The sequence below is a fragment of the Myotis lucifugus genome, unplaced genomic scaffold (genome assembly GCF_000147115.1).
Source record: "Myotis lucifugus unplaced genomic scaffold, Myoluc2.0 scaffold_58, whole genome shotgun sequence".
NCBI classification, from domain to species: domain Eukaryota; kingdom Metazoa; phylum Chordata; class Mammalia; order Chiroptera; family Vespertilionidae; genus Myotis; species Myotis lucifugus.
The window spans coordinates 5,491,211-5,503,695 of record NW_005871106.1 but is presented as its reverse complement, the minus strand read 5'-3'; the positions used below and the strand labels follow the sequence as shown (position 1 = coordinate 5,503,695).

The following is a 12,485-nucleotide window of genomic DNA, read 5'->3' as shown; positions in this document are numbered from 1 at the left end:
CATGCAGTTATTTTTACCTGGTAATATTAAATATTCCTAGGAAATTATTTTAATAATATTCAGATATTATTCTAATAGTACCCAGAATAAATAAGCATTTTCCATGGCTGAATAAGATGGTAGTGCTTCTATACCATTCAGTGAATGATTAGCTATGGAGAACTGTTAGACATGAGTGCATATCTCACCTAATCAACAAATACAGTCTTAAACCAAGTTGAAGTCATTGTCTTCCCTCTTTTTAAGAAATATATTTATTGATTTTTAGAGAGTGTGAGGAAGGGGAGAGAGAGAGAGAGAGAGAGAGAGAGAGAGAGAGAGAGAGAGAGAGACATTGATTTGTTGTTTCACTTATTTATGTATTTATTGGTTGACTCTTGTATGTCCCCTGACCTAGACATTGGCATATCAGGATGATGCCTTAACCAACTGAGATACCCTGCCAGGGCCTTGCCTTTCCTCTTTACACCTGCCCCTCACTTCAGATCTATCTCAGTAGTGGCACTGTTATTCTATCAAGCCAGAAAACTGGGAGGCACTCCTTACACTTTCTCCCTGACCTACCAGCACCCCACCTCCAAGCCAATCAATCATTAAATCTCACTGATTTCACTTCCCATCTCAAATCCATGAGTCCTCCCTATCTCTGCTCCACTGTCTGAGTTTGGACCCTTGTCATTGTTCTCCTGGCCTATTATAGTGCATGTGAATGGTTTCCTTTCCTCTGGTCTAACCCCATTGATGCACCTCTGTCCTTCAGTTACATGGATCTAAATAAAATGCTAATCTTTCCAAAGGTTTCCCTGCGTAGAGCCCTTCAGACTCACTATTTTCTACACAAGGTGTTCATGGGCCACAGCATAGTTTTAAAAGGGTCTGTCAAAACGTAGCTCTCAGCCACATCTCCAGTCTCATACTGAAGTTCATTGCTTTCAACTCTGGAACTCCCATTTGTTTATGGCCACCTATTGCCACCACACTCCTTTATGCTCAAACACTCTTTATCTTGAATGCACTTCTCACTTTTCTTGGCCTGGCTGACTTTATGCACCCCTCAAGGATCAGCTCAGCATCATTCTTTCCAGGAAATGCTTCCTGAAGCTCCAGATGGGGCCAGGGTCCCCTTCTGGGTATTCTCACAGGAGCCTGTTTGCATCTATAGTTTATTACTGCTACGTTATATTGACATCATCTGGTTATATATCTGTCTGCCATACAAGACATATATCTGAGCATCTAGGGCAATGCCTTACACATGCTCAGAACTCAATCAACTTCTGTTGAACTGAGCCGAACTGAATAAATCAAATTGCCATGTTTTGTGGATGTTATGCCATGTTATGTATTTTTGTCCCCATTTCTGATTTTATGTTTTCAGGTGTCTGTGTTCAACTATGTATTTTTGATTTCTTGGGCTTTTGCTCTGCCATACACCAAGCTACGCCGTCTGGCTTCAAGTGTCTGCACTGTCTGGACGTGTGTGATCATCGTCTGCAAAATGTTGTACCAGCTGCAAACCATTAAGCCTGAGACTTTTTCTGTTAACTGTTCCTTGGTGAGCCTCAAAGACGGGGAATCTTTTTGGCCTTTAGGGAAACAAGGTGGATATTGGGGAACCTACATCCCCAAGCACATTCTGTCTGGCCATTAAATCACCTCAGCAGGTTGGATACATTCTGGCCTAGAATGCTGGGCCCAAGGCTCTATTCCTGATGAGATTTCCCTTTCAAATGGGTCTTTCCCTTCCATTTCCCTCATGTTCTTATGCTCAAAACTGAAGGAGAATAACCTGAACTCTCCTAATCTGTGGAGCCAATTCCTTTTCTCTTCTTTTCAGCCAAATGAGAATGAAACAGACATACCCCTCAACCAGTTGAACAAGTCTCTACTCTACAGCGCTCCTGTGGATCCAACAGAGTGGGTGGGCCTGAGGAAGTCTTCGCCGTTGCTCGTCTACCTGAGGGTAAAGGCTTCGTTGTGCTGAGTTGGTGCCTCTGTGTAGTTATGTTCTAGAATCCTTTCCCTTGAAACCCCTAATATCACAACGATAGGAACCTCATCTTATGTGGCATTTAGGATCGCCTTCTAGAAAAATGACTCAATATTAAAATCAGTATCGTATTGTGCTGAAAAGGAATTTATCAAGTAGTTTGTGATTAATTGAATAAAGTGTGATAGATATAGTCGCTGGAACATTATAGAACCCTAAAGGACTGAGGGAGACTGTTAATGTCAGACATTAAAAGATGTCCAAAATCTATTATGTTTTAAAAAATTTTAGAGCACCATACATAGTATACTCTCTTTTGGACACAAAGAAAAAGATGAGTAAAATATAGCAAATGGTCAGCAATGATTATTTCTGAGAAGTAGGTATAGCATTACAAGAATTTTTTGCTGTTCAAATTCTGTTTCTCTACAGTTTTTAATAAAGGGTATATATTACATTTAGAGGTAATCAAATAAAGAGCATATTTTTGAAAAAGGAACTTTGCAAGCAGTTGTAAGAAATGTAATGAAAGCAATATACTTCATATTTTTTCACATTATACTTTGATGGATAATCTGAGTAATCTTAGTAACATTATGCTGAGAAGGTACTTAAAAATGAAACATTTATATGCAACACCTGGAATTTTAAAATATACCAAGGATCCAATTTCTCTTTGACTCTGGCAGATATCATATGGCAGATATTTGTAATGTTTATAAATACTATTGACCATATCTGTCATGTAATATGCTGTTTTATGGGTAAAACAAATTGATATTTGAAAGGAGTGCTTAGAATAGTATCTGGCACATATAGTTCCATAGATGTGAACTACTTTATTATTATTATTATCACTATATTATGTACTATTTATCCTCATGTTTCTCAACTATTTTATCCTCATGTTTCTCAACACTGCTCTCTCTAGCCAGATTTCAGAGGCGTTAAAAAATGTCCCCTCTATGCTTATCCCACTCCTCCAGCTTAGTGTGTTTCCCAGGATATCCTTATAGAACACTGTAGAAGTGTGTGGCACTTCTGGTGCCAATAAAGTTGGACCACCCTCCCAAGATAATTGGACACTGCTTCCTGGTACAGGTTTGTACTTTTCCAGGAACAGGCTTTTGTCTAGAGATTCTAGATCATATGATAATGTAAATCAGCCTGATTTGCATAATGGAGATAACTCCACCTTGTTACCAGAAAGCAGGGAAAATGAACTTTGAATTCAAGACTACGTATTATAGAGATGGGATTTTATAAAGCATTACTATTAAACATCAAAAATGGAATCAAATTACTTATTATGAGGATTGTTTAAAATTACCAAATCACAACGCCTTTGGCTTAACACAGCTGTGTTTTCTTGCTTTGTAGAATAATCTGCTGATGCTGGCCATTCTGGCCTTTGAGGTCACAGTTTACCGCCATCAGGAGTACTACCGGGGGCGAAACAACCTCACAGCCCCTGTATCCAAAACCATCTTTCATGACATCACAAGACACCATCTGGATGATGGAATTATTAATTGTGCCAAATATTTCATAAATTACTTCTTCTACAAGTTTGGTCTGGAGGTGAGTTTCCTTGCGGGTGTGTTTTCTATTTTCCATGACAATCCCAATAGCTGCTTTTGGCCAGTTGGCCACAGGAGTTTCGTCCTGCACCTCCAGGCCATGATTACTGATCCCCGGGATCAGCAGGAGAAGATGCTACTGAAGGACTTACCTGGCCTGGCTGAAAGTTTTCCAACACCATGTGCCAATGGCCCCCTTGCAACAGGGAACTCTGCCTCTCTGGGTCTCTGTCGCCCTACAGACACATGGATGCCCGTCACTTGTCATTGTAACTGGTTCCTTATAAACCGAAAATGCTGTAATTTTTTTTCTGTTTCCTGAATTTGGAAATGTAACCTTAGCCAAAATGAACCATTTGACCTGAAATGGCTGTGGTAGTGCCTGTTCCTCAGTAGAATGAATTTGAAACAGTGACTTTCATGAAGAGATCATAGCTGTAGTTCTCTTCATGGTGGAAGTGGTTCCTGTAACTAGGGAAGTACTCAGTGTTTCCCTCGGAAGTAATCTGTAGAGTACCTGTGTCTAATCTGTACAGCATCTCCGTCTTCACCCTTAAAGACGTAACAAGAAAAGACCTGGTGAACACGTGCAGAGAAACCTACCTCCGGAAGGCAGGTCTCTGCCCCTGCAAAGGGCTGATGGCTGACACCACTTCCCTTCCCTGTCTAAATCCAATTTTTTTTCCTCTTTTTTCCTTACGCAGACCTGTTTCCTACTGTCAGTCAATGTAATCGGTCAGCGAATGGATTTCTATGCCATGATTCACGCCTGCTGGCTGATCGCTGTCTTATATCGACGCAGAAGAAAAGCCATCGCGGAGATCTGGCCCAAGTACTGCTGCTTCCTGGCGTGCATCATCACGTTCCAGTACTTCATCTGCATCGGCATCCCCCCTGCGCCCTGCAGAGGTGTGTGGCCTCCCAGGAGCAGCTGCTCTTATGATCCACCCTTACCTTGGGCACAGTGGGCAAAGGGCAGCAAAGAAGCTTATTGATTTTGCTCCTCACCACCTCCCTCCCTGCAGATTACCCATGGAGATTCAAGGGTGCCAACTTCAATGACAACATCATAAAGTGGCTGTACTTCCCAGACTTCATTGTGCGGCCCAACCCCGTGTTTCTCGTCTGTAAGTGTTGCAGCCTTGGGGCCACCGAGCACTGGTATTTGGTTTTATGTTTGCTAACCCATCTTCATGCATTAGACATTAGTGCCTTTGCTTCTTCCACTACTCTTTATAATCATGTAAAAGGCTTGTCTTGATGCATTAATATCACAGGTCATTAATGGCTTCTACTTGCCCTATTAAGCATTTGCAAAATTAATAAACATTGAAATACCATATTCACTTTCATAACTTATCTCCCAACACACACACTCTGCCCCCCAACACACGCCCCTGCACACCCACCTTTTAGAAGGTAGAGTGAGGAAGGAGGCCTTGGATTTTGTGAATCCGTTTTTCTAGCTGCCACCACAAACCAAATCTGAAGATAACACCACAAACCAAATCTGAAGATAAGACTGTGGTAGCCAGGAAGGTGCTACTCAAAACGCCCAGGCTCCTGAGCAGACTGATCATCCAAAGGTCAAGGTTATCCACTCCTGCCCAGGGAGTGCTGGATCCAGTGGAAAACCAAAGAGCAACTTAGCTGCCTAAACACATGCAGATTTAATTGAAAGAACAAGTCAACTTAGGCTGGAGGCTGCCTGCCCGGCTGGAGTGAGGGTCTGTTTTGGGCTGTTGGCCACCAGGACCGCTCCATCAGATGTCTCCACTCTCAGGAATGGACCCATAATTGTCAACTGCGGTCACCCAGCCTTCACTGCAGTATGTGCTCTGGGAAGAGTCTTTGATCACAAATGTAAAGGGGAATGGAAATGATAGAGAAAATCAGAGATGTCTGCTTCTACCACATGTAAAAAGATTAAGATGGGGAAAATGCTCAAATGGCCGCCTCAAAACATTGGTGGGAGGTAAGCGCAAATAAAGAGAGTCTTGAAGACCAGTAATTGGCACCTGACACTTTCACTCACCAACGTGCAGACACAATCCTAGGGCTCTCCCACTTCATGCCCCTGGAATGTCTGTGTTTCCTCTTGCAACCCCCACGGTAAGGAAGGTGGGATTTGGCCCCAACATTGGAATCCAGTTTAGGAACACAGCCCCCTTGAGAGTTAAGGAGCAGCTCATGCTGTATGGGGTCTGGGACCTGCATCTGTAAACCCAGGTTTAATGATCTTACCTCTGTCTTGCCAGATGACTTCATGCTGCTTCTGTGTGCCTCCTTACAATGGCAGATTTTTGAGGATGAAAATAAGGCTGCAGTGCGAATCATGGCGGGGGACAATGTGGAGATTTGCATGAGCCTTGATGCGGCCTCCTTCAGCCAATATAACCCAGTCCCAGATTTCATTCACTGCAGGTAACGACAGCTGCATCATTTCAAAGCCACTTTGGTGCGTGCCCTTCAATTCAAGTATATACCTCTACTTCCTTTTCTCTCTCTTTCTCTCTCTCTGCCATTCTTGGGACACTGAGAGGTGCTTGGACACTGAGAGGTGCTTGTACACATAAAACTAATAAACATGGGACAGAGGGTTTCAGTAGCTAAAGCTGAACCTCTGAGTCAAATATATAGTATGATTTTTTTTTAAATATATTTTATTGACTTTTCACAGAGAGGAAGGGAGAGAGACAGAGAGCTAGAAACATCGATCAGCTGCCTCCCGCACACCCCCCACTGGGGATGCGCCCGCAACCAAGGCACATGCCCCTGACCGGAATCAAACCTGGGACCCTTGAGTCCGCAGGCTGACGCTCTACCTACTGAGCCAAACCGGCTAGGGCTATAGTATGGTTTTTACCCTCATTAAAGTAGAATCTCCAAACTTAATGTTTTTATTTGTTTTTGTTGTTGTCCTTTGATGGTTTGGTTTTATTTTCCAGATCATACTTAGACATGTCCAAAGTGATCATCTTTAGCTACCTCTTCTGGTTCGTCCTCACAATCATCTTCATCACTGGGACAACAAGGATCAGCATCTTTTGCATGGGTTACTTGGTGGCCTGCTTCTATTTCCTGCTCTTTGGGGGTGATTTGCTATTGAAACCTATCAAGAGCATCCTGCGTTATTGGGACTGGCTGATTGCTTACAACGTCTTTGTGATTACGATGAAAAACATACTGTCAGTAAGTGGCTCCCACTGTGTAACACATTTGTGGTTTCAGTGTAAGAGTAAACAGTCTATTCAGTGGTTATTAAAAACCCATCATCCATCACACTGCTCTCTTAAAAGCCCCAAATGAGATGCTGCAAATTCAGAATTCAAATGACCGTTTATTACTCTTTGTTTTGCCATATTAAGCAGAATCTTTTTTTCTTTTTTCCACCATTTCAAGGTCACATGATGAGAGAATATGTATTCATCAGAATAAACTCTAAAACATATTTTATTAATTAAAATCCCATCTCTTCTGAGGACTAATTTATTATCATCTTACTATAGTGCAAAATGACCCTTTAAAGTCATATTATGTTGGCTAAAAGCAACTCTCTTATCTAGAAAGAGTTATAGAATTATTAAATACAAAATCATAGTTCTCTATGACATTGTGTGGGAGAGGAATGAAATGAAATAGACTATTGAAAGCATGAATGTTTTATGTACACATGAGATGTGGGTAGATACAGAAGCAATCACAGTGTCACAGCTGCCTCTGAGCACAGGCATTCTGACCAGGGCCCAGCTAAGGCAACAAAGGATTGAGGCAAAAACCACCTCTTTCTTCCTCAAAGTTTGGCTACTCTGCTCTTAAAGTTCCATGTTCCAGAGCACAGCTTTCTCCCTGACCTGATCAATAACTCAAACCGCCCCCTTGTAACTCCAGCGTCACATAAAATCTTTTAGGACACAGTTAAGTTCTTAAACAATATTAAACAATAATCTTCCATGAACTGAAGGAGTTAATAAATCTCTAGTTGGCCCTAACTTAAAGTTAATCCTAGTACCTGCTACTCCCAGGCTATAGGTGATAATGCATTAGAAGAATAGTGATGTAATGACTTCCTGCTTCTCCCCTTCCTAACTACTTAAAGATGAGCTCACCAGGCATGCAATTTAACTCTGAAAGCATTTGATTTGGGGAGGGAGGGAGGGACGGAGGGAGGGGGCAACGGCACATCCACTGCTGTATTTGGAGGTCTTGGAAAGTCAAGTCTGTGTAACCATGAATATGTGTTTGAATAATTTATTTTGTCTACAATCCATTGAAATGTTGATTTTCTAGTTGACACTAAAAGTGACTTTTATTTATCAATTTTACCGCACCGGTATTTATGTACATTTGGGGTAGCATTGGGAGTTATAGGAGAGGGTATGAGAGACAAGAGAACACCATTTCATTCTAAAGCCAATCTGATGGTGAAGGATCCGTTACTAGAAGCTGATCCCTACAACCATTCCTGGAAAATCTGTCTACAAAGTTCATACATTCATTCTATAAACCTAAATTGCACTGTTTTTTTGCTAGGCACTGTTTTATATCTTGAAGAGCTAAAAATATATAGCACTCAAATTTTATCCTCAAGGAACTCACATTCTGAAAGGAAAGATAGACCTTCTTATACTTATATGATCTTTTGATGCTAATTATCACAAGGCTTCAGGAAAATAAAACAAAAAAGGGGTACTTCATATATTGCCTAGATAAGTTGGGGACAGGCTTCTTAGAGGTGATGCCATTTGAACCCATCAGAGACTTGAAAGAGAGATTGAAGGGTGTCCAGGTAGACAAGGCAGGGAGAATATTCCCAACTTGGGAACCTGAACAAAAGCATGGCTGTGTAGGACTGAAATGTGAATTCAAAAAGCATGTACTGATGCTGGGTTACTGCTGATTTGGGAGCAAATTCTAATTATATTCTCCTATCTCACATGTCCCCAAGAAATCTGCATAATTCAGCCATCACTTTTATGTGTTGGCTTACAATAATTCATGTGTAATACATGACAAGAAAGCATTGTTATGAGACAAAAAATCAAATCAACAAAAAACATATTCCTTTACCCAGAGAATTGGCAAAAAAAAAAAAAGAAAAAGGCAGCTCCTATTTCTAAGAACCATATATCATGCAGCTTATGTTTGTGATTAATGTCCTGGAAAAGAGCATAGGTTTCATATGACCTGACAGGCCAGGAAAATAACTGGACTAAAATCAAAGTCCTAGAGTCAGTGCTTACCCATTCACGATCACAGAGTTCAGCTTGTTTCTATGATAATCCAAGATTTCCTCTTTGAAAAGAGAGGTGCTTCCAAGTGCAGCAAACATCACCTTGAAGATGCTTCCTTTACTCATTGGGTCTAATTTTCCCTGGGAAATGATGGTGCTCCGGAAGCATTCATAGCACCACCCAGTGGTGACTATAATTTTACGTGTCAGGACCTCCCACAGTCATTGGCACTGAGACTTTATGAATTCTTGCACCTGTTAGGATCACAAGACATCAAGCTTTTTTTTCTGGGTGCAGAATTTCAGAATTTGCCTTTTCCATTTGTTTTTCAGATAGGAGCATGTGGATACATCGAAAAATTGGTTAAAAATAGTTGCTGGTTGATCCAAGCTTTCAGCCTGGCCTGCACAGTCAAAGGCTATAAAATGCGTAAGTATGAGAAGCATATTTGGGAATGGAAGAACAAAGAGGGAAGGACAGCTGTATTGTTATAATTTAAACGTTGGGCCAAAACATGTAAAAAGAGAGAGAGAGATAAAAATGGAGTTCAATTTGATCTGTACATGGAGGCTATAGGATTGCAGTACATTATGACTCTATTGTCCATAACAAGGAAATGCTCCTATTCTGGACATCGTGGATTGTCATCTAAAAACATCCTAAATCCTGGCAGGTCTGGAGGCTGGGTGTTGCCTGTAGTAGCTCCCTGAACATTTTGAATTATGATTAGGAAGAGTTACAGATGCCCACTCAAACCTGTGGTTGTGTACAGTTAGAATCTTCGGGCATCAATGTAATTCTGACTTCCATGTTCTTTTCTCCTCTGGAAGTTCACAGAACCTCAAACTCAGGAAACAAGTGGGAAGAGCTGCAGATTTTCTGGAGTTACACTCCCACCAAGACAGAGGCAGAAGTCCCATTTTCATCTCTCTGCCTCTTGCATCAGCACCCAGGGCAACACCACACACGGTCCTCCCCGGTGCCTACAATGGGGGCAGCTTGAACATGACGCTCCCCCACTGCAGCTGCTAACCCAGGCTATACTGTGCGGAGGATGAAGAGTCACAGGGGATTTGCTTTGACTGAGGACCAGATGTGCTGTTGAGACCCTTTCTTCTAATAGGCCCCAGTGTGCTGCCTACCTCTGGCGAAAGCCCGTTTCCAGAAAGGGTGTTTTATTTTGTGCCAGAGCATTGCCTCTGGCATTGAGACATGCAGTCATTATTTCTTTATGGCCTTTGTTGGGGGTTGGGGGGAAAGGAGTCCCTCTCTCCCTAAAAGAAAGGAACACTCAGGAGTCTTCCTTAGCAAAGAGCCCTTCCTGCGCTTTACGTTGTCAAGAGTTCGCTTCATGGATCAATGTTCATATTGGACTTTAAGTGCATGGCCTTGCTCGTAAATAAATCAACTCGTAAGTGTGTTGATGGATTGATGGATCAGAATGTCTATGTGATTTCCCAAGCCTGATCACACACAGGTTTTATAAAATAACAGAAAAAAATGGACGTTAATTTTAATTATTTTAATTTTTTGCCTCAGCGGATGCTGATTCCTCCTGTAAACTACCCAGTGGGGAAGCAGGAATCATTTGGGACAGCATATGCTTTGCCTTCCTCCTGCTGCAGAGAAGAGTTTTCATGAGTTACTACTTCCTACACGTTGTGGCGGACATAAAAGCTTCACAGATCCTGGCATCGAGGTAGGGCAGACTTCTTAGTCTCCACGCTTCTCTCAGTTTTTGCCCCTGATCTTGTAGGCTTAGGGGGAAAGACTAGGAAGAGGACTAAGAATTAAAAGGAATGCCATCGAGATGGCTAGGTGCGTGACCCCCTAGACTGCTGCACCCGTATCAGAGACACTAGCCAACTGAACAGCGCAATCAGTGACCTTGACAGGTGAGAATCAGAACCAGACACCAGTGAGCCAAGGTTGAAAGTAAAGGCTTGGAGGCAGAGGACTTGACTTGGGGTGGTGAACACACAATACAATATACGGATGATGTATTGTAGAATTGTATACCCGAAACCTATGGAATTTTATTAATCAGTGTCACCTCAGTAAGCACATGTTTTAAAAAGTAAAGGCTTGGAGACAGTGATGCAAGATCTTTGACTATCCTGGGGCAGTAATGCAAGGCTGTACATAGGAAAGTGTGAGGTACATGGGTTCTTTTTCTAAGATTTGAGAATGTTTGCATGCCTATAAGCAGGTTTTAGTGGCAGTGGGAAGGTTGAAAATGCAGGAAGAGAAGGAGAAAAGGGAAGGATGGAGTCCCTCAGGCTGCAGGTGGGGAAGGGACCTGAGCACAGGCGGCCTTAGGCAGGAGAACGTCCCCTCTTTCTCTGTCACCGAGAAAGGGTATCCACAGGATAGGTGGCGGGAAGCTGAGCAAATACTTGCTCATGACTTATGTTCTCTCTGGGAAGAAGGAAGCTAGGCCGTTTACTAGGAGTGAAGAGCCATTGGCAGAATTCAGGATTTGAGAAAAGGGTAAGAAGTGTGAAATAGCCACTGGAGGGGAGCAGACAAGCTTCCAGAGAGTGTGGTGCAGTGGCTAGTCGGCCAACCATGCGTTTCTGCACCCCTGATGATAGCCTGTCCAAGCACAGGGCTGGCACACCACTGAGATCTGCAGAATTGCCATATGCCAAGCGATTGTGACCTGTGACGATGGGAGAGAGCTGAGGATATTAAGAGAGGTTGATGAGATCTATGGGGACCCTTAAGTTGGCTTGAAATGTGAGAAAAAGCAGAAGGGAGGGGAAGGATAGAAAGAATAGAATCAAAGAGGCAAGAGACTGAAAACCCAGTTGATGGGGCTTGCAATTCAACTTTGCACTCGTCCTTACGTATTGAGTAGAAAACCAATCTGAACTCACTCTTGCAAGTGTTCCCTAGTGGAACAACTAGAATAAGGTCAGGTGAGTAACCTTAGGTATAACGTTCTGTGGGACAGGTTTGAAGCGGTGCATGGCTTTTCATGTTTTAAGAAACACAAACCATTTCAGTTTCTCTCAAGGTTGTGAGCAGCCACGCCGTCCTGGGGGAGGTTGTACCATGTTTGTCCGCTCAGAAGGGGCCAGGAAACTCCAGTCTACAGCCCAACAAGAAATGTTTTCGAACCCTTATAGTTATTTTAGGGGTTCTATATTACTAGAAATACTAATTTGTTCTGTTTCCAATTTTCCTTTAGAGGGGCTGAACTTTTCCAGGCCACAATTGTAAAGGCTGTGAAAGCAAGAATTGAGGAAGAGAAAAAGTCAATGGATCAGCTGAAGAGGCAGTAAGGATGCTTTATTTTCCTCTCCTCTGTTCCTTGTAGTGTTGGTTGGTATGATCCCATTCAGACACTCTCAGCTCTCTCTCTAGAACAGCGGTTCTCAACCGCCAACCTGTGGGTCACGACCCCTTTGGGGGTCGAACAACCCTTTCACAGGGGTCGCCTAAGACCATTGGAAAACACATATATAATTACATGTTGTTTTTGTGATTAATCACTATGCTTTAATTATGTTCAATTTGTAACAATGAAAATATATCCTGCATATCAGATATTTACATTATGATTCATAACAGTAGCAAAATTAGAGTTATGAAGTAGCAATGAAAATAATTTTATGGTTGGGGGTCACCACAACATGAGGAACTGTATTAAAGGGTCGCGGCATTAGGAAGGTTGAG

General features: G+C 42.3%; 1 protein-coding gene across 1 annotated transcript in view; it reads left to right on the top strand.

The window, feature by feature from the left end:
* The window catches only part of PIEZO2 (piezo type mechanosensitive ion channel component 2), a 330,099-nt gene that overhangs the window by 261,404 nt on the left and 56,210 nt on the right, over positions 1–12,485 (top strand). Inside the window, 10 exon segments of the mRNA XM_023754259.1 lie at positions 1,379–1,555; positions 1,838–1,963; positions 3,371–3,571; positions 4,275–4,479; positions 4,596–4,697; positions 5,829–5,994; positions 6,519–6,762; positions 9,137–9,233; positions 10,344–10,503; positions 11,998–12,087. Coding sequence (XP_023610027.1) covers positions 1,379–1,555; positions 1,838–1,963; positions 3,371–3,571; positions 4,275–4,479; positions 4,596–4,697; positions 5,829–5,994; positions 6,519–6,762; positions 9,137–9,233; positions 10,344–10,503; positions 11,998–12,087 — 1,568 coding nt within the window.